General features: G+C 49.5%; 6 protein-coding genes across 6 annotated transcripts; 5 read left to right on the forward strand and 1 right to left on the reverse strand.

The window, feature by feature from the left end:
- Positions 1–4,315: 4,315 nt before the first annotated feature.
- Positions 4,316–4,983, reverse strand: PC9H_006183 (uncharacterized protein; the record flags this gene model as incomplete). Its single annotated transcript, XM_036775734.1, has 2 exons — positions 4,316–4,824; positions 4,878–4,983. The coding sequence occupies 2 exons, from the start codon at positions 4,981–4,983 to the stop codon at positions 4,316–4,318; spliced, it is 615 nt and encodes a 204-aa protein (XP_036631753.1).
- Positions 4,984–8,808: 3,825 nt separating this feature from the next.
- PC9H_006184 (uncharacterized protein) lies at positions 8,809–9,548 on the forward strand (the record flags this gene model as incomplete). The annotated part of the gene is made up of 4 exons (XM_036775735.1): positions 8,809–8,943; positions 9,004–9,380; positions 9,427–9,487; positions 9,543–9,548. The coding sequence occupies 4 exons, from the start codon at positions 8,809–8,811 to the stop codon at positions 9,546–9,548; spliced, it is 579 nt and encodes a 192-aa protein (XP_036631754.1).
- A 799-nt stretch (positions 9,549–10,347) lies between these two features.
- PC9H_006185 (uncharacterized protein) lies at positions 10,348–11,142 on the forward strand (the record flags this gene model as incomplete). The annotated part of the gene is made up of 3 exons (XM_036775736.1): positions 10,348–10,422; positions 10,487–11,028; positions 11,082–11,142. 3 exons carry the CDS (start codon positions 10,348–10,350, stop codon positions 11,140–11,142), a joined length of 678 nt encoding a protein of 225 aa, XP_036631755.1.
- A 299-nt stretch (positions 11,143–11,441) lies between these two features.
- Positions 11,442–12,702, forward strand: PC9H_006186 (uncharacterized protein; the record flags this gene model as incomplete). The annotated part of the gene is made up of 5 exons (XM_036775737.1): positions 11,442–11,615; positions 11,661–12,229; positions 12,280–12,463; positions 12,520–12,634; positions 12,683–12,702. The coding sequence occupies 5 exons, from the start codon at positions 11,442–11,444 to the stop codon at positions 12,700–12,702; spliced, it is 1,062 nt and encodes a 353-aa protein (XP_036631756.1).
- A 672-nt stretch (positions 12,703–13,374) lies between these two features.
- Positions 13,375–19,862, forward strand: PC9H_006187 (uncharacterized protein; the record flags this gene model as incomplete). Its single annotated transcript, XM_036775738.1, has 25 exons — positions 13,375–13,437; positions 13,495–14,195; positions 14,244–14,496; positions 14,649–14,729; positions 14,786–14,818; positions 14,876–14,938; positions 15,002–15,058; positions 15,122–15,184; positions 15,218–15,271; positions 15,325–15,387; positions 15,436–15,477; positions 15,531–15,563; positions 15,612–15,665; positions 15,725–15,772; positions 15,805–15,867; positions 15,921–15,983; positions 16,067–16,129; positions 16,200–16,262; positions 16,672–17,217; positions 17,267–17,669; positions 17,724–17,842; positions 18,100–18,191; positions 18,265–18,387; positions 18,646–19,293; positions 19,352–19,862. The coding sequence occupies 25 exons, from the start codon at positions 13,375–13,377 to the stop codon at positions 19,860–19,862; spliced, it is 4,302 nt and encodes a 1,433-aa protein (XP_036631757.1).
- A 355-nt stretch (positions 19,863–20,217) lies between these two features.
- Positions 20,218–23,000, forward strand: PC9H_006188 (uncharacterized protein; the record flags this gene model as incomplete). The annotated part of the gene is made up of 3 exons (XM_036775739.1): positions 20,218–20,235; positions 20,291–22,661; positions 22,714–23,000. The coding sequence occupies 3 exons, from the start codon at positions 20,218–20,220 to the stop codon at positions 22,998–23,000; spliced, it is 2,676 nt and encodes an 891-aa protein (XP_036631758.1).
- Positions 23,001–25,952: the final 2,952 nt, after the last annotated feature.

Here is a 25,952-nt window from a genome sequence, read left to right on the forward strand (position 1 = left end):
GTTCCATTTGTCACGTGGCATTTGGATTGCGTTCATTCCTACTTCGCTTTTGGTGGGAACACACCATTCCCTGTCCTCACTCACACATGCTGCGAATTCCCCTTTGCACCTACAGTACATGCATTGCGTTTTACTGGGACTTCAGCAAACACATAAGGAAAATGATACATGGCATGGCAGAAACTATCTACATAGTCACGTACCCCCTTAACCCCCCTGTACCGCCTAGATTGTTCAAATCTAACAAGCCACTACAATGTACCCTATCTCATAATGCCCCACCCCCACTGTAGGCATTAGTGACAGTGAGAGTTGACGATTTAAGCTCAATTCAGGACAAGATTCAGGGACAATTTGGGCCTGAATCACACTGAATCACATGTTAACCCAAACAAGCAATATAAGAGTGTAGTCTGTGGTCCATAACCAGCCCATCAGTGACATCAACTAAGGTTCTTGGAGGGCATGCCACCAAAGCAACCCTATTTAATATGCTCCGGTTCTTGGAGGACATGCCACCAAAGCAGCCTTACTCAAGATGCTCTGGTTCTTGGAGGGCATGCCACCAAAGGAGTCTTACTCAAGATGCTCCTGGTGGTGGTGATGCCTACTAAGGTTCTTGGAGGACATGCCACCAAAGTAGTACTATTCAAGATCCTTCCAGTGGTGGTGACACTGAGTCCAGGAGCTCATTGTTGGAAAGGGGTATGAGCCTGTCTCCCCAACCTTCATAGTGTCTGCTGCCTTGGGATGCAACTGGTGAGTCTCAGCATTACTTCTCCTTGATCATCGTTCAGATCACATACATCATAGATTGATCGGCTAGCACTTCTTCATGATCACGGCATCCTGCACCGTGACATCAAGCCCCTTCTATTGGCTTCAAACCTGTGTGAGCTGCCATTTGGTTTTGCTCTAGTAGTCTCTCCTATGGAATTCTTCATTTGGCCTATTGACAAGCTCAATGGTGGCTAGTTTATATTTGATGATGATTGTTTATTTGGATATGATTATGAATGGACTGTGGGGAAGATGTTGGCCCTTGAACTTCTGGCTCTGATTCACCTTTGAGTTGAACTTCAAGATGAAAACCATATAGTCATGGTTCACCTTTGAGTTCAACTCAAAGGTGAACCACGACTATATAATCATTTTATCCACCAGGCCTAGCACAATCTGCTTTAAGAAGAAATTGATTCATGAATATCAACTTCTGCTTGGTACCCCCTAAACTATAGGTTGATAGTGAGCAGTCATTGATGGCTAAGAGCTCTTAAAGAGAGGGGAAGGGGAAAGGAGAGAGTGAAATTAGTTTTAACCCACTTAGTACTGCTTCTATTAATACCCATGAGACTCAAGATAAGAAAATAAGAAGAGCACATGCATTCATCTGTGATTAGCTACAATGGCAAAGCCTCAGAGATAATCAACAAACTAAGAAGATAATCTTCAATCAGATAGCACATGTATCCAATCAAAGCTTTAGATCCACACATGAAAAACTCTTAGGGATTGCAATTGCCACATGCCTCTAATACCCTGTACCCCTGTGGTGCCTAGCTCTATGGCCAACTAGTACTTAAGAGTCTAGCTCTTTCCAAACCTTCTATTAGCTTGAGCTCGGCACATAGGGTCGTGAATGAAGTTGATGAAGGAGTTCTGGCCAGTGCTGTAGGTGGACCTGGTGCTGGATGCAAGACCGTACCAGAAATAAAAAGCAATGATTCTTGAGTGCTGAGGGAGTGTTTGATACCAAGAGTCTGGGGGTTGACTGAGTATGGCTTCTTGTCGAGATTGGGTGCGAGTGTGAATAGGCGAGCATATTGAAAACAAGAGGCAGTGTCAGTGATTGCATTATCAGCAGAGGAGAGCCAAGAGGAAGAAAAAGAAAATTGTAGGGCAGTGGCAAGCATGAGTATCAAGTGCAGCAGCTTGACGAGGTGAGGGGACCAATTGGTATGGTTAGATAGAGCGGCGATGATGGCCTGGTTGTCAATGTGGAATTGAATGTGTGAGTGTTTCCAGAGATGTCCCCAGCGAAGAATGGCCTGTAGCATGGCGTAGAGCTCCTTGAATTGGATGTCCCGTTTGGAGCCCCTGAATTGTCTAGGGACTCGCGAGCTGAACCAGTGCGTGTTGTAGGTGCCCCCTAGCCCCTTAGTACCACTGGCGTCCATGAATATGTGATGGCGAATATGGGGTGGGTCAATGAGTGTGACGCCGTTCCAGGAGGCTGCGTAGGTGGACCACCATCGCACGTCGCTGCGAGCGTAGCATGGGATATGGCGTTGGGAGTGAGGGGTGGAGAATGTGGTTGAGAATTTGATGAGGTGACGTATGAATGCTCATGAGTAGGGAATGACTTGTGATGCGAAGTGCAGGAACCCAGTAAGTTCCTGGAGTTCGTGCAGGTTGCAGGAGGACTTGGTGGACCAAGTTGCAAGGAAGTCTTTAAGGTAGACAAGCTTATTGTTGGGCAAGCAAGCTTCCATTGCAATGGTGTTGAGCTCAATGCCGAGGAATTCAAGACGAGTCGTGGGCCATACTGTTTTCGCTGGCTGGAAGGTGAGACCTAACAAATTGCCCAGAGCTTGAATCCAAGTGACTGCGTCATTGGCGAGCGTCAGAGGAGTGTCAGGGGCAAATATAGGGAGGAAATCGTTGAGGTAATGTTCGAGTTCCGCTGGGATGTGGTGTTGTATTATCCAGTGGAGTGCTTCCGCAAAGAGGTTAAATATGTATGGAGCAGACTTGAGTCCGAATATTAGTACCATGTACTCGTAGAAGGTGCCATCCCAGAAGCAACCGATGAGATGATAGTTGGCAACCCGTAGAGGAATGTGGCAAAAGGCGTCTTTCAGATCCAGCTTGGCTAGTAGCGAGTGTCGCCCAAGACGTTGAATAGCAGCAATAGCCTGAGATACTGTGTCATAGACAATGTGTCCTTCACTGTTGTTATAGGTGCATCCAGGAGGCCCCTTAGGGGCTACTGACAGGCATTTCCGGCTACGGACTCGGGCCGTGCATATACGCGGCTACACAGACTTGTCACAGGTTTTGGACTTGTACATATTCGAGCATGCTATACTTATTCCTACCGGACTCATTGCTGTTTTGTGAACGTGTGGACGCCGCATGTTTCCCAGTATATATTTCCTGTACCGTACATACAGTTACCTTAGTTCGAATATTAGTTCCTTTTCCGCACTCGCATCCTCGCCTCTCTATTGAGGTCCCTCCGTTGCATCCCCTCGCCTCTGCTCGTACCCTCGGTACCCACGTAGGACTCTCTTTGGAAATACAGGGCACGCAAGAGTATGGGAGGCGCAGCCAGTAGCTGAAGCCAAGCCCGTATGTCCTCGCTCCCCTCATTTCCCCCCGCGCTTCTATGTGGAACCGCACACCCACGGGTCCACGTATTCCCGAGCCCCCGTGAGTGTGGCTCTTAACAACTGTCAGGAATTCCATTGTTGACAGAGCCACCAGGCGGCCAGGATAGGTGGTTGATTACCCAAGATTTGTTTGAGTATTGTTTCCTTGTAACGGTCCCCAAGGGAGACGCGCGGAAGGCGGGATGAGGAGGTGAGCATAGGGGACCATAAATCCTGGCATTGGCGTGAAGGACGCTCATGTCCTTGTCAATGATGTCGGAGTGATCTGTGGCCGTTTTGAGGTTTCGACACATCTGAGGTTTATCGTCACCAGCAAATCCGATAGCGGCACCATAATTTATTATATGTAGCAACACCTGTACAAACTCGCAAGTATCGGGGTACTCTGCTAAATAAAATGCCCATTGTGAAGCAACTAGAGTCAATTTAATAGGAATGTTATCGGATAAGCGGAGGGATGCGCGATTGCAACAGGGGTCTGTGTTAGGACAAGCAGAAGGTATGGGCCCAGGGGCAAAAAGGGACAGGGGGTTGGGAATTAGGGGTGGTGTATGCAAAGTAGAAATTGTTGGGGAGGGGACAGAATCACGTTGCTCATCCTGCGGGCGAGGACGAGAGGAGGATTCAGGGTGTGTGACCCTCGTCCTGCCGAGGCTTCAAGAGCTGGGGGTGACCTGGGTGCAAGCTGTCTTAGCGTGCTCTGTAGAACCACAAGTGGTGCATTTATGAATGTGTCCCGTCTTGCAGGGCGTTGTCGAGCACCAACCGTTGTTGAAGTGATTGCAGATTTGATTGGAGACATCGCGAGTAGTGGTAGTGGATGAGGATGGGCAGGACTTCTGAGACAACGGAGAGGCTGGCTTTACTTCTTGGTATATGCTCAATCGGTGGAGCTGGCTGACAAGCACTTGATCCTCGTCATCTCATAAGGAGTAATCACCCCTGATCATCTCCCTGATGCCACAGGAGTGGTGAGTGATGTGGTAGGTGAGGATGGCAGGGTAGCTGAAGTAATGAGAATATTCGTGGAGGAGGTTGGTGTATGCCTGGGTGGAGATGGCAACATCGGTCACTGCTTGGATGCTGCCAGGCGTCCCGGTGTAGCAGTAAAGGATTTGAAAATACACGCCCAAGGTGCACATGAAGGTGGAGAAGTCTGGGAGGTCCTTGATGGGGGCCATGTCCATTGCACGTAATGTGCTGTCCTCAAGAGCATACATTGTGGTGGTTGCCTTCGCAGTGACGCTGGGAATGAGTTTGCCAAGCTGCTGCGGCTTGAACTCGTGCTTGCCAATAGATACCACGATTGCAGCATCGACATCAGGAAAGAAGTCAGGAATTGATAACATACCGATAGAGGTGTTGGCTGTAGGAGGAGGCACATAAGGGATCAAAGGGGGGGGCCCTTGAACGAGTGGCGCGACCAGGGCAGCTGGAACCGCTGGGACAGGAGGGACAGGGGGAGGAGGGGGGGAGGAGGGTTACTCACTGCTTTGCGAAGGAGATCAAGGATCTCGTTCACACTCGATTCCAATCCTATGACCCGCATCTCCAAGGGATTGGGCTCCTGGTTGCCTGTGTCACCTGCCATGTCCAGTACTGGGGACAAAGGCCAAGTGGGTGGGACTGTTGGTGAGTTTGGGGGTGAGGGATGCAGAGTGGCAGAAGCGACTGATGAAGTGGCTATGTAGGACGATGATAGAAAGCGGCCGTTGGCATCGCATGGGCAAGCAGAGGTGCGGGCTTTCCGTGGAGGCATTCTGGAAAAGAAATGAACAAGCTCAATGTGCTATTGAGCGTGAACATAAGAAGATGAGAAGTGTACATGGGTAGTGACTGTATATATACGTGCACGCGCAGACAAAGGTGTGAAGCTCAAAGGGAGAGATAGGGGAATAGGAGGTTCACATGCTCTCACAGACGGACTGTGGATAAATTGCATCTATCCTCTCACTTTTGGGTGTCTCCTTCGCATTTCAACCAGCCCAAGCAAGAAAGTGTTTGGCAGCTACAAATTCACACATTCACATTGCCATGACGAGTTGGATAGACTACAGTTTCAACAAAATCTAGTTTTCACAGAAGACACCCAAAGGCAGAACACAAAAGTAAGTTAATTGTCATCTAGTTTGTGTGTTCATAAAATTCACAATCCTTCCGACGCTGTGAACCCCGACAATCTGGATATGGGCGAGAGCAATTCTTACATGTTCGAGTTTTTCGAACAGTACGCACAGCACTGCCAGCATGGGGTGTTACAGAAAAGACAGAAGCAAAGGAGCCCACAGAAGCAGCAGGAGTAGGTTGAAACCCTGATGATGAAGGTGCATATGTATGGGGATGAACAGTATAAGGATACGGAATGATATGAGGTTGTGAGTACAAATTGGCAGACAAAGGCAAAGTCCCAACATAAGGAGCAGGTGTGACCACAGGGGGCTGCACTTCACTGAGAACATTAAGGACTGCACTTCTGAAGTCAGAGTGTGGGTTGGGTGCACTAACATCATATCAGTATTCTGGCAATACCAATGTAATTGAAGACATACCTATTTGCTGGATTTGAAAGAGCACTGTCTGTTATATCAGTTTCCCCAGCTTGGTTCAGCTGCATCTTGAAGACTGATAGTGCCATCCAGCAGTGGAACAGAAGTAGTGATAACTCGAGTGTATCCTTGTTTGTCTGGCGGCAGGTGCGAAGGTTTCGATCAACTTTGATGCATCGTTGAAGACTCTGAGGAGCCAAGAAGTCCATGGCAATTTTGGCACATGGTGTAATATTAGAGACCTTGAGGAAATCAGTATAATGGGGCGAGGAGGAAACAGACAGCTAGCTGCACGAACCTGATGAGCACAGCCAGCTGGGATGAATACAACATCACGATGATGCTGCTCAAATGTGAATGGCCGTACATTATAACGAGCTTTGAGTGTTTCGAGATGTTCGTCGGTAAGATATACGTGATAGGAGCTGATAGAATCGATCCGGGAAAAGCTCTGTTGTTTTTCATCCCGCAATTCGGAAATAATGAACTCCTTGAGTATTTCCAAATGTTCGCTGGAAAAGATATGCCAGAGCGCCTTGCCGTCATCAACCATGATATTAACTGCGTCAGAGATGTCGATGTGTAGACGGGTGCTTCCATTCTGGCGGCTAGTCATTGCCGCGTATAGCTTGGGGCCTGCAATAACAGCTCAACAAGGGAAACTATGTAAAAGTATAAACTCACACACCAAGGTCGGGAATGCAAGTATAGTTTGCCGGGAAAAAATTCGTGATATTCAAACGACCATATTCACTGGTGTATTCGCGTACAGGAAGGGCCCTTTGAAAGGCTCAGGCGGGTATGGGCGCTTTGAGTTTGAACGACGTGTCGGTGGGATAATCCTAAAGATGTCAAGACTCAGAGTTGGATAACTGCCGTGGTATCCCAGGACATGTGTTACCTTCAACTTCCACACATTGGGCCCAGATGTAGACATCGATCGCAGGAACGAATCTACAATGTCTTCGCGTGTGCCATAAGGCTCTTCACAATCGACCAGAGTACAGCTGTCGGGACCGAAACATGCAGCTAAGTAATCCGAAGACCATTTTCCGTCCGGTCGAACACCGTCCCTACACACGAAGGGCAGGCCCCGAATCCAGAGATAGTCGAAGTCGGAGAGTCCGCATTCCCCTTCAATGATTGGGATGTGTCGGTGATCATTTGCGGCTAGAACCACGGCCTCCAGATAACTAGCTGGGGTCGAGGGGCTGAGGCCGTGGCTAGGGACAGGCATTCCCTGCGTAGCGACCGATTGAAGATCAGCCGCCAGTCTGTGTATATCAACGGGGCTGATTGCTGATACAAGTACGTTCTCCGTGTCGCAGCACTTCTGACGTGAAGGTTGACACGATAAGCAGTAGTGTCGCCCGCATAACTCGCAGATCCAAGATACCAAATCTAACGTCCAGCTGCAAGCATCTATAATGTACCATAAGCAGTGTAGATACCCAAGTGAGCGTATCGTTGTTACCACATTCGTCCTTCCAGTACGGTGACCTTGTCGTCGGAATAATATTTTTTTCGTGAGCATCGACGATTTCGACTTGCTTGCGAACAATGGGTAGTAAAGCAGGAGCTAGATATGACTTCAAAAACCGTGAGTGGGAATCCGGCATTCAACTCAGGGCCATCGGAACGCATATGTACACACCTGCAGGAACAGTATAATGTCAACAGTGACACCCGTCTCAAATATATCTCTTTCATATACAAAATCAGGATATTCCGCTCGTAGGGTACCCTCGCATTTAAAGCGAGTGAATCGGCCTCCCCGAAGGTCAAAATCAAATTTGGACTGGGGGAGCTCGTGAACTCGATGGAGATCTATAGGAATTGTATTTTCGTGAACCGAGAAATTCGCATTATCTAAATCTCTTACTGCGAAAACAGCATGTTGTCCTATCACTATCAAGCGAATGACAGATGTAGCATAACGTGAGTTTCGTGTAATTTTTCCCCAGCTTATTTTTGAACGCGACGCAGTCCGTGTCTTGAATGAAAACGCTGAGGTTGGTTTCCCCTTCCGATTCGGTCAAATCAGATAGGTCTGAATTCGAGTCTGGTTGTAGCTGCATGATAAGACGCGTCGACGTCGTCGTATCTATGCGTGCTATATCGTTTTGCAGCTTGCGTCGAAATACAGTGAAACGAAGTCTGCAGTTGCAGCCAAATTCGGGACGGGCGGAGTATAGCGTTGAACACTTTACTTCGGACTCGCGAGATAAAAAGTACCTGTAGGAGCAGAGTCAGTGGAATTTGTGTGCATGTATCTTCGAACTTACACGTACGGTATCTTGCTGTAGCGTCGCCAATAGATCGCAGTTGCTCTTCGCAATGAAGATGGCGTGCGTGTAGCAGCGCGTACTATACACGACGTTGACGAATCACGTGGACGTCGGACTGCAAACTTCCGTCTAGATCTAGAACTGCAACTGCAACTACTAGGCAACTCATGTATATATCTAGAGCTCTAGATCTATATGCATATGAATATATAGGCCTCTTTGCGCGTTCAACGCCTAAGAGGCCTGATATATATAAGCTACCCCCTGCTCCCCCCTTGACCATGCGAGAGCTGCGAAGCTGATCGATATTCACCACTCGCCGATCTGTACATATATATGCATGCGATTCGAACGACTTTCGTGGATATACGTACATTTCAGCTCGCGACCGCCCGATCGTGTCTAATTATCCATGTACGTATACGCAGCAAGCTGAGTTGATATTGCATCCATCCATATGCATCAAATACATGCACATTGCATGCGTACGTATACGCGCCATACGCATTTTCTACATAAGAGCCTTCTATAGAAGGTTTATGTCTCATCCCAATAGCAATTATAAACTTACCCCTCGCCAACATGAGACTCGACGTGCAGCGCTCCAGCGTCAACAGGTCCCCGAGCGTTCAACTCCTACCCTTTGGGCCATCTAGATCGGCCAATTCTCGAGCGGCTTCCGCCGCCGCACGCGCTCACAAGTCTCAGCGGGTTAGGGTGGGTCCTCCTTCCACCTAATATGCGGCTATCCTTTGTCTAACGTCTGATTACCTCTAGAACGCGAGAGGAGTGCAAGGCTTTTTGTTTGCCCAGCACGACCACAGACGCCGCATGCGTAACTTCCCCCTCTGTGCTGGTAACGACGTCGACATCAATAAACTTCCGGAAATCGACGTGAAGAAGGTGTTCCAAGGCCACGGAGGTGCTGCCTACCGTGTACATGACGCCACGGTCTCCCTCGCAAGCTCCCATCGTCATCGCTTCAGGATCTATGGCTACAGCAAAACGACATGCGATGTAAACCAAGCATTGCTACGAATTGCGCCACACCTTCCATGGAGAGGGGAGCTCGCCGTGTTCCGTCTCGGCGAGATCGTGCCATACCTCGCTTCACCTGTGATTTCCAGTGTCATTGTAAACAAAGCCATCAGAATGTACCGCGTTTCCCTACCCCTTTCCCCAACACTAATGAATCTACAGGTTTATGGCCTCAGTGGCTACATCCATTGATTCAAATACGCGCTCTCCGAAGCAGATTCTCGTAAGTCGCTTCCCATTGAGCTATCTCGCTTCGATTAATTACGCTACGGCTATAGGAATAAATGCGAATCATGAATCCAGTTCCGGTTCACTATACGTCGTTAATCAAGTATATGCACTCTTAAGCTCGTATATCTATTCCTACGCCTTTCGATAGTCCCACCGTGTATCTCCCTTCCATGCTTGTCTTCCTTAATGTATTGTAAGTTATCCCCGCGCGCGGTGCTTTCTTCCATGCTGAAATTCACCCAGACATGTATGGCCAGCGGGTCCCCCGTACGTACGACACCCATATGCATGCATCTGGCACGTTTAGATCGATCGATATCGTCACGGATCGAGTAGATCTGTCGCGGAGCCGACGTGGCCACGGGCCCGGACGCATTGTAATTTCTCGACTTCGTGTATGTTTCCGATTAACACCGCGAAGGAAGAAAAATTTGTACATCGCCAGGCCTGCAGCTGCGCATGCAGCTAATAATCAGCTCTATAGCAGCTGGCCATGGCCATGGCCATCGGAATGCATATGTCCATGCATGATGGTGCAGCATGCATTAGTCACGTACACAGTCTTTGCTATATATAGGCCTGGTGGCAGCGATATCGTATACCACACCCCCCAGCTCTACATCTATAGCTAGCGTCATGACAGACTTGCTACCTATCCTGGCGCGCATCCTATCTATAGGCCTGGTGGCAGCGATATTGTATACCACACACCCCAGCTCCACATCTATAGCTAGCGTCATGACAGACTTGCTACCTATCCTGGTGCACATCCTGCACATCCTACGCCTCTCCTTTTACGCCATTAGGGCCTCCGTGGCTGTCACGATGGCGTTCCTCCTTTGGCTTCTCATAATGCGCCCAGCAAGAGCAAATATGCATGTTTACCGAGGTATTCGTGACGTCTGGAAGAAGCATTATGCTCAGAAGGTGAGATGATTCCGTCTCATTCATTGTCTTAGCTATGCTATCTTACTGAATTCGCTATGCAAAGGATCACCCGCACGCGATTCTCTACAGAATCTGCACCAAGGAAATCCAGCTCGTTCCCCTTCGACCAAGTCGATATCGCCGAAGCGACGCCCTTGGCATGCGCCTCAATGAAATCGACGTAGCACCCTATCTCAGCGGCCCTGCTAACGATGCAAATATCCACCGAAACCGCTTCAATTTTGTCTTCCGTCCTTTCCCATCACTGACAGATATAGGCGCTCTCGTGCCTATCGACCCTTTGGACGAACGAACTCGTCCCTCCATGCATCCCGATGACTACGCAGAGCACGTACCACGCCCGAAGAAAAATACGTCGTTCACTTTTCTCTTTGAGCCTGGGGACGTCGCCTATGGAGTCAACTCCCTTATGGTCAATCGTATGAGCATCGAAGCTAATGGATTTCGCGCTTGGACCGGATCGGTTTTGGTCGTCAAGACGCGGGGTCCATTGTCGGACGATCCTACCACCCCCTGGGGCGGCAAGGCGCTTGTAGAAAACGCTGTTGAAACCGACATCCCCTTGGTGGATAATTGTATCTTGAAGTGAGTACGCATATCGTTGAAAGTTGATTTCTAATTAATCACGCACCTAAAAGGCTTTTTGACTTCAGGCCCGAAGTTCAGAACGAAGATGAAGAGACAAACTTTGCCTTTTAGTCACCGTTTTGCTCCATTTTTTGTGCTCTAATTCTGGTTTCATTTGCTGTGGTGCTTTGATGCGCATACCGATTTGATATCGATATCTACTTTGTCATTTATCTATAAGCCGAATAAAATATTTACTTTCAAACTTGGAGCGCAATTAATATTGCAACTTGCGCCTAATAGCATCTATATTTGGCAAGCTAAATAGTCGGACTTTGAACTTTGGGCCGTCACAGACTACGATTGCAAGTCCAATATGCCATGCATCTCGACCTCATTCCCAATTGATTAGCCATTTCTTTCTACTATATATGTCTCCACGCAAAGCTATGAAGTTCTTCGATGATGAGCAAGAAGAATGGCTCAAAACCAAGGTCGACGGCTTCGAGCAATCAATGGGCAAAGAAATCGAGCGCAAACTCTGGTATGCGACGCTACGTAAGGAGTGGAGTGATAGGTGGGATCTCAAACCAGAACAGCTCCATGTACGTCACAAATGCTCTATAATTTGCCCCGCTCATGTGGCGCAGATGTTTCCCACCTACTTCAGAAATGCCCTCCTCAAACGCGGCACCTATAAAGTAACAAAGCCCAGGAACCAAACTCGAACTCGTCGCAAGGCGTTTCGCACTAGATCTTCAGCTTCAGCCCTGAAGCTGAAGGACGAGAAACGCGGCTCCTCTCGGGTCACAGAACCTGCCGCCCGCTCTCGTACGCGTCGCTCTGGTGCCCGCACCAGAGCTGAGGTCCGAGAGCTTCGTTCACTACTGGCACCCACTTCTCGCCATCAATACAAACGAACTTTATCTTCTCGGGGCGACGAGGGCTTAGCACCTCCTTCGGCTGCCTTGTCGTCCTCTGGTACTCCAAACATTGCCCTCGATGACGAAATGATAGACCAACTTGCCTCAGACGACGAAATGATAGACCAACTTGCCTCAGACGACGAAATGATAGACCAGCTTGCCTCAGACGACGAAATGATAGACCAGCTTGCCTCAGGCGACGAAATGATAGACCAGCTTGCCTCAGGCGACGAAATGATAGACCAGCTTGCCTCAGACGACGACGGGAACACTCTCTTGACGCAAACTCCATGGTAAGTTACACGCTTTATTCCAGATTTGGGTCTCACATACGCGCCAACAGCGTTCGGCAATACGACATCCAAGATACTTCAACTTCATTGCTAGAAATCGATATGCCTGGCGTCAGCGCTAATGATGTCTCCCTTCTTCTTGACGATGGGCGCCTTGTCGTGCATGGGCGCACCGAGTTCAGGGGTCGTGTTTGGAGCTACCAATGGGAGGGCCATGTCGACTCATCTATTCCTGTATGTTCATGATTCCGGCTTCATAATTAGCCAACCCTCATAGGATTCTTTTCTAGGCCGAACACTTTCAGTGTGGTATGCAGTACGGCAGGCTGGGCGTAGCATGGCTAGAATCTTCGCAGCCAGAGGACCAGTTGCCAAACACATCCCACCACTTACTCACTGTCGAAAGTAAGTTTCTCGCGTACTCGCCTCAGTCTCTTTCTCATGACTCCGAAGGAAACTGGCCTTGGCAATGAATCCAGCAAGGTTTCCCCCCCATTTTCTTGAATATCGTCACTCCCAGCACAACGCCAGCACACCCGTTGCAAAAGCACACATTACCAGCCTCATTCGTACACAATTACATCTCTGCGCCGGACTTTTGACTTACCACAGCTGCTTGTATCTCACGCCTACTCCCACTGTGTACGGTTCCACAACTTCCTGCTCCCAAGATTCCGATGTATCTGCCGAAATGTACCAATAAAACTCGATGTCACTCTGTGCTTATATAGTAGCGCGTCTCACAATATCGTTGAGATTCACTTATAGGCAAATCTCCGAAGTGCCCAACGCTTCGGAGACTTGCCCTTGGTTCCAAATCTCGATCATACGAAATGGACAGTCCAACGGTATGCATATGTCAGCGTTGGCTCATCATTGATTGAAATCGACGCGAAGGATAGTCTCGGCCTATGTTGCAGACGTGGAAGCGCGAGCAGTAGGATCGCCTCATCAGCTGTTACTAATTAGCACTTAAAATAGACTCACGCGCGACATATTACAGGCGCCCGCTTGGATAACACGTGACCGTATCCCGCCTACACACAAAGGTGATCAAAGAGCCTTTGGCACCACAAAACTCTTTATGATCAAGTATAAATAACCGCTACTACAGGTACTACTTGTATCCTCTCCCCCACACCAACATGGATACTCTGATATGTGCAGGACTTGCGGCAGCGTCCGCCACGTTGTTACCAGGTCGAGACGTAAGTTCACCCAATTGTGCGTCTCCTCAAGCCAATATTAACGGAGAGGTCAATTAGGCATTATTCCCCAGCTTTAAAGCAGCCGTGCACGCGAAACCGGGTGTCGAACCCAACGAACGGCAGTCCCCAAAGCTGGATCGCCAAGATAGCTCTAAATCTGAGGACCAGCTGCCTCCTCTGCCTGCCGATGGTCCTGAATCCAGTGAGCACTCGCCTCCCCCATTTGATAGCTTCAACGCCAATGAGAAGTCGCCTCCCCTAGTTAATTCTGAACTCACTCCTCCTGCCGAGCTACCGCCTCTTCCCGATGGCCTTGAGCTTGACCAGCCGTCGCCTCGCCCAGTTGATAGCTCTGGACCTGATGACAAGCCTCCTCCTGCCGAGCTACCACTTCTTCCCGATGGCTTTGAGCCTGATCAGCCGTCGCCTCCACCAGTCGATGGCTCTGGATCTGATGATAAGTCTCCTACTGCCGAGCTAGCGCCTCCTCCTGATGGCTTTAAGCCTGATCAGCCGTCGCATCGTCCAGCTGATAGTTCTGGATCTGATGATAAACCCCCTCCTCCTGGAAAGCTACCGCCTCTTCCCGACAGCTTCGAGTCCGATGAGGAGTCACCCTCCGTTGTTGACTCTGAATTCACTCCTGCTTCCGACGACTCTTCGACCTCGCAAGCGACGTTGATCCCCCGTGGCAAGTGCAACATCCCTTCTATCTCCGCTTCGCCCGAACGCACTCCCGATGATATGAAGGCACTGGAGTAGGTGAAGGTTTTGACAATCTGGGTCAATAACTAATGGATGCATAGTGTGCCACTTGACGCCGTCGAAGCGGACACATTCACCGAGGCAGGGCCTGTTTCCCCTAGCCCGAACCTGATCCAAATACCCCTAGATACATATACGCATTTACTAGACCAAATGACGCGCTTCTTCTCTCACCTGCACGTCTCACCGCCCCCCGCCCTACCAGCTGCAGTTGCTCCAGACATCCAACAGGGCTGTTGTCCTCAAGGACCAGACGTACTGCGAGTCGTAGAAAGCTTTGAAGCCTCAAGCAAGGTGTCCAGTCACCATTGATGGACTCCGCTCCGAAGCTTACCTCTTTGATTCTCAGGCCCTACGGGGAGATTTACGGGGGGCAAGGCGCACAATGGCAAATCTGGTAAAGACTTTCTTAGACTCGTCTGACGTTGTTCACATCTGCGAACCAGGCTGAAACTTTGGAACACTCTACACACTCGTTCCTCTTACAGGAGGAACTACACGGGGCAAAACACATAATAGCCAATCTGGTAAGCACTGTTTGAGATTTGTCTGGTGGTGGTGTTGCTGACATGGCTGAGATCAGGCTGAAACCTCGGAGCGCTGCGCAAACTCAAATGTACGTCCTCATGGCTGTGTCCTTCCATTTCTACCTGTTTGATGAATATATATGTAGGTGACCTCCATCATTACATGGCAGCAGGCCATGGAGATAGACATCGCAACTCTTAAACAAGAGGTAAATTCCACAGCATCCTCCGCGTCGCCCCTGCATATTCCACCCACTCACTACTGTTCATAGACTTCCAGTCTCCATGACCGAAGGACGGCCATCGTCCTCGAGGACAGATTGGATGAGGTGCGCAAACGGAGAGTTTATCATGCATTCTCAATTTGTCTAAATGCGCATCTTTCTCATTAGGTGTCTAATCTGAGGCAGCGTTTAGAAACCCAGGTCAATACACCCCTCGCATCGATAAACAAGGTCGATCCCAAGTCACTCACATCCGTCTGACAGTTTCAAGTAAAAGAGAGGAGTTTTGCTCTCGAAAAGCAGGAGCTTGAAGGACAGGTAGGCTGTTGTTCGCCTTGGAGTTGAATAGCCATCACAAAGGTACTGCGTAGATTGCGCAACTCAACCAGGCCCAGAAGCAGGCCGCCCAGCAGAACGAACAAATGACCCGCGAAGTAGGTGTCCCCCTGTCGGTAACCTACATATGACATAAATCTTGTCAGCTCGAGTATCTTCGACGCGATTATGAAACAGAAGTTCAGAAGGTCGGTTCTCGAGATACTAGACTACAGACGCGCGACTAAGAGATGGATTCAAGCTTGGAATTCGGAACACAGACATCCATGCCGAAGTGAGTTTCTCATTCTGATAGTGATATATATATTCTCATCCTTGCCAGGCCATGCATCGTGTGGAGCTACTCGCCACCGAAAACAAGGCTATTCGGGCTCAGGTTTGTATTTCTTTCAGCCAACGGAATTCGCTAGATTTGACGCATTAATTACGTGTTAGAACTCCGAGATTGCGAGTATTGCAGTTAATCAGGCAAGCAAATCCAATGTATGTTTCCCCCCATATTGATGATAGTGTAGATCGGCGCCCTGCAATGCGAGGGAGCGCGCCTCCAGGAGGAACGATCTTGGGTTGGGGACAAGGTCAGTCGCCACGCGATCGCTCACCGATTCTGTATATCACATATATAATCTAGGTGAGTGAGTTGATCAGTAAATGCGCAGCCTACGAGGTTGAGAACGCGCATCTACATACACAAGTTAGTAACCAAATAATGCATAATGCTGATCATCGTTCACTGACAATTGCAATTAATTGTGCGCGGTTATATATGCAATCTAGGTGAGCGAGTCAATCAGTAAATACGCAGCCTACGAGATGGAGATCGGACGCATACGTACAGAAGTAAGTCAAATAATAATCATGCATGCATATTATCTTTCACTGACAATTGTACCCGTTTACTATAATTTAGGTGAGTGACTCGAGTAGTAAATGCGCAGCCTACGAGGTCCAGAACGCGCGCCTACATACACAAGTAAGTAATCGTATCATAACCATGCATGTACGTGTACGATGCTGATCACGACGTCGTTCTCGTCCATCATCAAGTTCGCTTCCAAAAATCAACGTTTACGAGACGAGGTCAGTCCCAGCGTATCCCATCGCTAGAATAGGGTATTGACCCTTAGTAGCTTTCTCAGCGCATTGGTACAATCAACACAATCCACGGTTGCCTTGCCATTCTGGCATCCTCTGGCCCTGCTGAACGTGACACTACGTTGGTGCCCTCCGCCGTCGTAATCGGCGCGGATCCGATGGCCGAGTCGGAGCGGTGTTTCCAATACCTCAAGAAAATACGTCACCAAATAGGAGACTTGGAAAAGGTACATGTCAGTCCATGCGAAGGGCGTAGATGACTGCTCACCTCATACATTGTGATGCAGGCTTGTGCGCAAGATCATCGCGGCCATTTACCATCTAAAGTGTCCCACGCACCAGTAGCGGCTCAGACCGAAGGAATCTTTATAGTTACAAGGGAAGCTGGGACTCAAGCAGGTGGATCCAGCGACGCACCGCCGCGCGTAACCCCTACCACTTTGGATCAAGTGGTTCAAACCGATGAGATCCTCGTAATCTCAAGCGAAGCTGAGGTACAAGCAGGTGGATCTAGCGATGCGCCCCACCGTGTACCCTCGACCGATCACGGGGTTCAAACCGATGAAATAGTCTCAAGTGAAGCTAAGGCACGAGCTGGCGGGTCCAACAATACACACCAGGTCCAGTCGCCTGAGGGAGTTCAGGCTGAAGTAACCCAAAGTGAAACTGAGACGTACGGGGACCAATCCAGCGACTCGTCAATCCAGTCACCACCGAGCGTCGACGCCTCTCACGACGAGGAGGCTCCTTCCCAAGAAATTCATGTTGTCTCTGGCGAACAAGAATATGGATCCGATGATGCAGCACCCCAGTTACTATCAACATCGTCGGAGGTGAGGGTGCAGGTACTCCAAAGAATGCTTTTACTTCTTCATCATTTAGCTACCCATTTTTGAGGCTCATGGGCCTCCTCATGACTCCGATGGAGCTCAGAATGGGGATCATACCCCCTCGTCGTCGCCACCGCAAACACCGGCTTTCAAGGCATTTAATTTCACGCCGTTGACCCCGTCGCCGCACGATAGATCCCTCATAGGACCTTTGTCGCCTATGTCCCCCCTAACAAGCAGTCCTGACGGTTCTCCGGTTAGACGGAACGTACGCGTTAAGCAATTAGCGAGCACTTCAACAAGTTCGCGAAGAACTCAGTCCGGCACACGATCAATTTCTAACGACCAGAACTCTGGACAACTCCCCAAAGCTTCGACGATAATGAGTCCGCGACGGACTCGGTCTAGCATGCGATTGACTTCCAACAACCGGATATGCAACCAGCTTGCCCCCGGTATGTTGTTGTTTCCAACTTGCAAACATCTAATGACTTGACATTGATTTATAGGCGGAAGCCTGACGTCAAAGCGTAAAGCCACTTCAAACTCCTCAGCTGCCCCCAAAAAGCGACGGAGAACTGGCTTCGCAGCTAGCGGGCTTCAAAGGAGGCTGGCCACACCCGAAGAAGTAGATCCAGACGTTTCTGATCATGATGCGACCTCTTGACACTGACAGTAGTAATATACATATACATGACCCTGTACTTTTATCGATGAACTCAAGCGCCCATATTTATCTATCTTTCGGGAACACCACCATGGTCCATCGGGGGGCAATTGCAAGCAGCACACATCCGCTAGATGACCGCATGCCATACGAAATCAAATATGACGTACGGACCTGATTTCAATGGAAATTTCTATCTTAACATAATTGCATTCCAGCTCCTCTGTGACGATTTCAAAAATACCTTCATTAGTGACTTGATGGAAGAGGGGGATACTGAAATGCCCGGTAGTTACCCCGCAACACCCTTGTGCGTTCCATATTGTCCCTCCTGGGCCAAACCTTTCGTCTTATAATTACCAGGAAGCCTCCCGTTCGAACAGTGCCTCTTCCCACAATCAAAAGGCCGTCAACAACCCCGACCCCACTATCGATCGATTTGCAGAAGCCACCACCACCACCCAGCAGCAGGAAGCAGGACATTTACACCTTCCTCCGGCGACTATGTTCACCAAAGATTACCGATTTCACCATTGAGCTTTGCGCAGCCTCACTATCGGAAATCAAGGATAAACACGCATTATTGCTCCAGGCGTCTCTTCTGGCTACAAACCACCTTGCTTTGCCAGAAAATGGAGCTGTTCAGGATCAAGTGGAATCTCTTGTCCGCGCGCTAGAGGCCAATCTATCTACTATTGATATAATAAGGCGAGTGGCCGGATTATTTCTTGGTTGATATCATTCATGAACGGCGTTCGTTTTAGGTCACCCACTGTTGTAAAACCCGAAGTCGCCAACGGATCTGCTTCGGGTCATCATACACTGTCAAACATACGCGACTCTCAGTCACAAACCGCACCCCGCGTATCCTTCGCACGTACGCAACCACGTGCACCTTATGATCAGGCTGCCCAATCCACCACCTATCATGTCCCTCCCGGCCAATGGATGCCCCCGAATGCAACTCATGATCAGCCTGAAATGGTCGACACTCCTGGGTCTCCTCCAGATCTTCACCAGTACAGGACACCTATAAAGTTTCACGCCCATTCTCCTCCTCCTCCTGAACGTGAGTACATCACCATTCTACCCCAGAATGACTCGATCAGTGGCCACGGTCTCTCGGAACAACGAATATATCACTCTCAAACGCCGCGCAGAAGCACACCGCAAGCAGAATCACTCATTGAATCAGACCTTCACCAGCGCTCGACATCTACAAAATCTTACGCCCATTCTTCTCGTCCTGAACGTGAATACATCACTATTCCACCCCCGATTGACTCAATTAGCGGCCACGGTCTCCTGGGACAACGAATCTATCTCCCTCAGGTAGCGTCTGGTATTTCTCCACAAACGCCGCGCGGAAGCATACCTCAAGCAGGCTCACTTGTTGAAACAGATCATCGCCGGTAAGTTGTATCCAGCTTGATTAGTATTTATCTACCTAATCTTCGTTTTCGTGAGTAGGATTCCCCAGATAGAGGCTGTCATCAACCCTTCAGCCCCTCTCAATGCCACGTCACACCCAGCTAGGGCACCTCCCCCTTCTAGCTACTTCATCGACAAGGACATGAAAGTGTTCTATACCGAACAAGGGACCGATAAACTACTGGGCCGGCTCAAGCTATACAACGCCGACTCCAAGAGCACAAGTGACAGAAAACCCCGATACATTGATTGTGTGCGTTTAGGTGAAGGCCTACTTGACTTTCCCTTGGTCCCAGAATCTTGGCTTTTGTTACCAGGCGACATGTTCTTGCTTCATAGCGACGATAAAAACATGATGGCTGAGCGGATGTGGCTCCAGGACAAACACGAGACCTGGCAGGATATCACCCATCAATGGAATTTGCGCAACGGCATCAACAACATGCTTGTGCCCCACCCAAACGAAAAGGACGCATATCTAACATGGGGCAGGGGTGATCGGCCAAACTGGGTGAAAGGCGAGACTATGAAGAATAAAGCGAAAACATGAGCAGTTATTATACCATCGAGGTACCATGGCTATACTTTTATAACAATCGCAACCTCTTATATACATAGGGTAGTACTACCTATTATTGCCGGGATTATTGCAAGTGCAAGATTATTGTGATATGCGTGCTAAACGACAAATCTCTATTATATATAATTAGCTACTATGTATAGAAATGCCAATTTCAAATTCCGCTCGAAGGTAAACGCACGTGCTGGTGACGCGTGGAGATATTATTATGCAAGGTGAAGAAGTTTGAAGCCGAATGCGCTACAGCTAAATAGCCAATCGACGCAGTTGAGCTTTCACGACGTTCAACGTCGGAAAGTTTTGATTCGTACATAACATTCACGCTATGCCTGTGGATACTCACGTACGTAGGAATCCACCGTCAACCTTTTGCCTCAGAAGTGACACATAACTCACAGATTCAACCTGAATCCTTTTCATTTGCACGCATACACGGCGGTCACTATACCGTCGTTAACAGTCGCACGGAAGTCGTACCAACCCCTCCCGCAACTATGATTCACTATATGGAAGACGACCTTTCCATCTTCAAGCAACCCAACTGGTTGACTAACATGTTCCCCTACCTTGCGTTGATCCCTAAACATCATTCTTGGTCTGGCCCGCTTTTCCAACCACTTCATGTGTCATTATCGTCCCTCAAATTTTGGAAGACTCGTGATGGCTGCTATGTTCTCGTTAAGACAACTAGGGACACTTGGCGGGCCTTGGAATACGCTCTTCAACGGTTCATCAAGTACCTTTTGAACGAAGTCCGTGGAGTCAGTAGCTCCTTCGCATTCTACTCCTTCCCAAGTCAATACGGTTACTCTTTTAAGCACCCCACGCCAGAGGAGGCTAGGGATTGCTGCATGCAGTCTCGAGACGCGTTTCTCCCACTCATCGCGCTGGCCACATTCTGCGTAATACTGGCCGAACGTCACGAAAGGGCGCTCCCTACTTTTCGTTGGAGGGACTTCGTGTCATCCGCTGCAAGACTTCATCCTCAATTCATTGCCGATCTAGAGGCTTCGGTTATCGGTTCAACCCATGCATTACGACAAGGTGGTTTCATCGACATCAACACATGTGATTTCCTGGATGACATTCCATCCCTTTTCCCGTACAATATGCCACTGTACTTTTATTGGGGACCTGAGAACAAAACTCCGTATCCCCCCCCTGCCATACGCGGTTGGGGCGCCTACCTCATCCCGAAAGAAGTTTATAACCCAATACGCAAGGATTTCCCGTGGGCTACCGGTGTAGCGCAGCGCATGCCGCTTATAGCTTCTACTGCCATTTTCAAGGGTCGGCCGGTCTCTCCCTCCGCACCTTCCGACCCATCAAGTGGCGCCAAATGGGGACCGCCACCCTCTCCAATTGCAAGCTCTAGTGCTGTTCCTTCTTTTGTTGTCGACCAAGGTACCTCTCAAAGGCCTGGCGAATTGATGTCCGAGTTCTTCGCTCGCAGGGAGAAGCATTTCGAGCGATATGTCCTGAAAGAGACACAGACTCAAAGGCAAGCTCGACTCGCTCGTGAGGAGGCTGCATCGCACCAACAAATCCCTGGAAGGAGGGGAGCTCTCGTTTTCTACTGGGAAGATGTCGACGGTATTCGCATTCGTCGTTTCGGCACTCGTGATCCGTCTCTTTGGCTACGTTACTCACATAACCAGAGGCGGTACAATTCAGCCTTCGATGAATGGGATCTATGTTCCGAATTTGCCCCTGAGGAAGGCGCATCTGAGCTTGGCGATTACGACGATAGCGATGACGACGATATTCCACATGCCGACCCCGCGGCTGACAATACCGATGTACGTCGTAGCGACGATATCGATGCTTCTGCGATTCCGAGCGCATTCACAATCCATCTCGACGATGATCCATTGTTGTCGTTGATGACGCAACGGGGGCCCAATCCCGAAATGCGGCATCTCTATTCTCTTGACCAAGAATCAGCTCCTCTCGACTCTGATTTGGCTTCAGAAATGCCTGAGTTCTCAGCCTTGCAAGTCGCATATGAAATCTTTGGTTTCACTGACTCCGAAGAGGACCAAGGCCAATCATCAGGGTCACAGGTAGATTGGGCTCTCGTCAAGAAGTGCATGGGGGTGTCATGGAAGGATGTTGGAGGCTATGTCGACGCAAAAACTGTATCTCATCTTTGCAAATTCTTCCTTTGTCTAACAACGGCGTCGTCTTGGTTGGACATGCCGCAGGGCCTTTTGGACATCCGCCAAGCTGACAGCATTGTCTCATCATATTGGATGGGTGATATTCCCTTCCACCTCGAACCGAATGGCGACGCCGTCAGTTACGTTTTTGGAAGTTCGGCTAGGCTACAAGTCGTCGTCACAAACCCTCTCGCAGTATTATACGTCGCGCGGTGCCATCGCGATTGGGATTCGCATTCTGTATCTACCGTTGCAACGAATCTCGCTGGGATAGGATTTCCATTCTCCCTTCGTTTGTCCACTGGCGCAGGCTCAGTCCCGATGTCTACATCGGAGGGTAACAACGCCCTAGGATATCGTCCTGCTAATTACATTCCTAATAAATGGGACTATTGTGCATACGTTACTCGACGCGATGCTCTCCTCAAGTCTCCTCGGGGATGCTCTGCACTCATGACTGGAGGACTAGTTGGCCGCATGGCTCGTGCCCTCATTCCCCCCGATTTCTTCTCAGCATTACTATCTAGCGAGGATATCGACCCCGCCTTATTTAGCCCTCTGACTTCGGCAGAGTTAGACTTGATATGCGGTGTATACTGCCAGGAAACTGGTACGCATCCGTATGAGGTGAAGAGATAATCCATACTAACGGACCACCACAGGCCAAGTTTCATCAAAAGGGGAGAAACAGGTGACGCGAAAATCCTGGTGGCCTCCCCATCACCTATGGGTTAAGCAACAGTTTGGCCTTGCTCAGTGGACGAACGATGCCGAAGCTTGGTACCAACGCCGTCATGAAAAACTCAGTTCGGGCAACTTCGAAGCTGCAGACCTTATGAACGGTCCCTCTTGGAGGAGTGCCTTACGTCACACTCCGGCGGCAAAGAAGCTTATATCTCAAATGGAAGGGCTGGCGGCAGCGTACATACGAAGTAGGATGGTTTTGTAGTTAGAATAGTGAACTCTAACTATCTGGGCTTTAAATCTCTACAATCTGGGTTCAAACTCTCAAATCTGTACTTGCTGAGTTTCAAGGCTTCGCCGGACAATCAACTTTAAACCTGCAACGCGACCGTCGCGTTGCCAAATTAATGCTAATATCTAAAGCCGCCCGCCTGTCGAGACCATCCTCCGAAAGTGTGTCAACGCTTCGGAGTACTTCTATATAGGCGTTGTCGTGACTCTCCTATGGAGTTAGAGAGACGTGAAAGGTCTGCCCGGATTTTTACGTTTGGATTTCGACGATAATAAGAAGATTGCCTGTCCTTTAGGAAAACATACGTTCTTTGTCGATGTCATAGCCATTGCCTGCAATGGGATTCCGTATCTCAGTCTTTCGTTGGTGACGGAAAACTTGTAACGCGCTGGACAATGGACAATCACCGGAAAGATGACAGACTTTCCCGGATATCGATTGGCCATGGCACGAGAACCTCGCAGCTGCTGCCTGGTGCCGCGACGACTGCGCCCACCAGTGACCAATTGCAAGGACCTGACGTTGGATGGCAACAATTGGTTGAGCAAGAACTGGCCCTCTTCGATCTCCTCCCCTCGTCTTCTCCACTCCATCCATTGAAATTCATCAATAATCCTTCGACTTCCGGTGAATACAGGGAGCCGATGGACCCCCGCAACGTCAATGCTGGAGTTCATTCACTTGACACAAAAAGTCGCGCCAATGCAGCATTTCTCACCACTGAGCTACGCCTTGCGTATTTGCTTACAAAGGCGGCCCAACTCACATACCCTCACGACGCGCAGCTACTACCCCAGCTGCGTTCTCAATGGGACCGCTTGAACCGTGATAAAGAACTCCACTGGTTAAATCAACGAAAGATAGAGGACAAATCTTATGTCAACACAGGTACCTGTACTCGAACTCGTCTAAGTCTTTTCGTGACTGATGTCATCCGTAGATATATACTTCCACTCTCTCGTCAAACGCGAGCCCATAGCTACCCAAGTTGCCTATGTCACAACGGCGATAATGCAGCACTTCTATTTTGTATCGAGGCGGGCGCTGCGACTGCAGCTATCTGGGCTTCGTGACCTGATGGGCGGCAATACAGCCATCCCAACCGAGATCGCAGAACTTATTTCGGGGGACCCGCGGACGGCAACCTCACATTTGCACATTGACCCCGTACTGCGGACATTCATATGCTGCACTTCTTGCCATTCGATCTATCCGTACAATCCCAACGAACCTTCAAACCCTCCTCGATGCCTAGGGAAGCGTGCGCCCGAGTCCTCCCCATGTGCCGCGGAATTATGGAAGGAGACAATCGTGGGGGGTCGACAGCGCATTGTACCGCGTGTACTATACCAGCACCAAGACTTTAAACATTGGTTAGCAAGGATTTTGGCTCGCAAAGGTATCGACGACCTGTTGGATACCTACCCATCCGAGCTTCGCTCTGGACATCAACCGATATCGGATATATGGTTAGCAAATATTTTCTCCCAACTGAAAGGTCACGACGGAAATCCGTTCAGTGGCCCCGGCCGCCTCGTTTTCGGCTTGTCTGCAGATAGCTTCGAACCAAACGCCTCGCGACCTGGCCACACACCCCAGTCCTCAACTGGGATTTGGCTCGTCTGTTACAATCTCCCCCCACACCTGAGATACCTCCCTGAAAATGTTTACCTCGCAGGTGTCATCCCTGGCCCTAAGAAGCCCTCGCTCGACGAGATAAACCCATATATCCAGTTGATTGTTGATGACTTCCTGCAATTTTGGGAGTCTGGAGTGTTCTTCTCGCGCACTCATGGTTCCGCGAGTGGGCGAACCTACTTCGCAGCACTTATTCCGCTAGTATGTGACATGCTTGGAGCTCGTCAAGTCGCTGGTAAACCCGCACCCAGCGCTCATAACACATGCACTGTTTGTGATATCGATATCGACGACATCGATCTTTTGGATCCGCTAAAATGGCCATCAAAGTCGGGTCAGCATCTACGAGACGCAGCCAAAGCATGGCGAGACGCACCATCAGAGCGCCACAAAAAGATGCTCTTCGAAGCTTTTGGGCAGCGCTGGTCTCCTCTCTTTGACCTACCCTATTGGGATCCTGTCAAATTTATCGTCATCGACAGCATGCACGCCTTGGATATCAATCTACTCAAGAATCACCTCCGTTATATGTTTCAAATTGATACGTCCAATCCAGGAGGGAATGCCACCCCGATCGTCCCGAGTGTGCGCGACAAAATGGCGCTAAGCAAACGCCTTACAAAGACCTTGACAGACTGCAAAAAGCTGGTCGCAAGTAAACCACCAAACTTATTGTTCAAGCTATTAGAGCTGCATAGGAAGGTACTGTATGTGTTCTGTATGGAGATGGGTATTGTAGGCGCGAACGGCGAAGTGCTTGGAACACGATGGGTCCTAGCACAAGGCATTCACCGCTGGGTAAGGAATTATAACCGAATGCTCACCTGCGAATACCAACTTCTGACTCCAGAGATCTGATGAGTCGAATCTGTCCGTCCGCCAATTCATAACGAACAATTCCAATGAAAGCGGAGGGGCCGGAAGGCAAAGGCGTGGCCGTACGGCAGGAGGAGGTGAACCCGGGCCTAGTCAACCGAGGCCAAGGGCCCTTTACCTCCAAGATTCTGGTTCCGATTCTTACTATGGATCAGATGAGGAGGAGGAGGAGGACGGTGCATCAATCGGTGACAATGCACCCCCAGCACTTCCCAATGTCAATGACATTGATCTTCTCGAACCTGATCACGACCGCCAGCCGAAACCTGTCATGACCGCTATCCGCATCCTTGTAGCGTTCCTACGAGAAGAGCACCTTGATGAGGCCGAAAGGCTGGAAACCCTGCAACGCAAGATCTCGAGAATAACTGTGGGTCATCTCCAGCAGGTTTGTCGCATTATCGATATCGA

This window comes from Pleurotus ostreatus (assembly GCF_014466165.1).
Source record: "Pleurotus ostreatus strain PC9 chromosome Unknown scaffold_4, whole genome shotgun sequence".
NCBI classification, from domain to species: Eukaryota; Fungi; Basidiomycota; class Agaricomycetes; order Agaricales; family Pleurotaceae; genus Pleurotus; species Pleurotus ostreatus.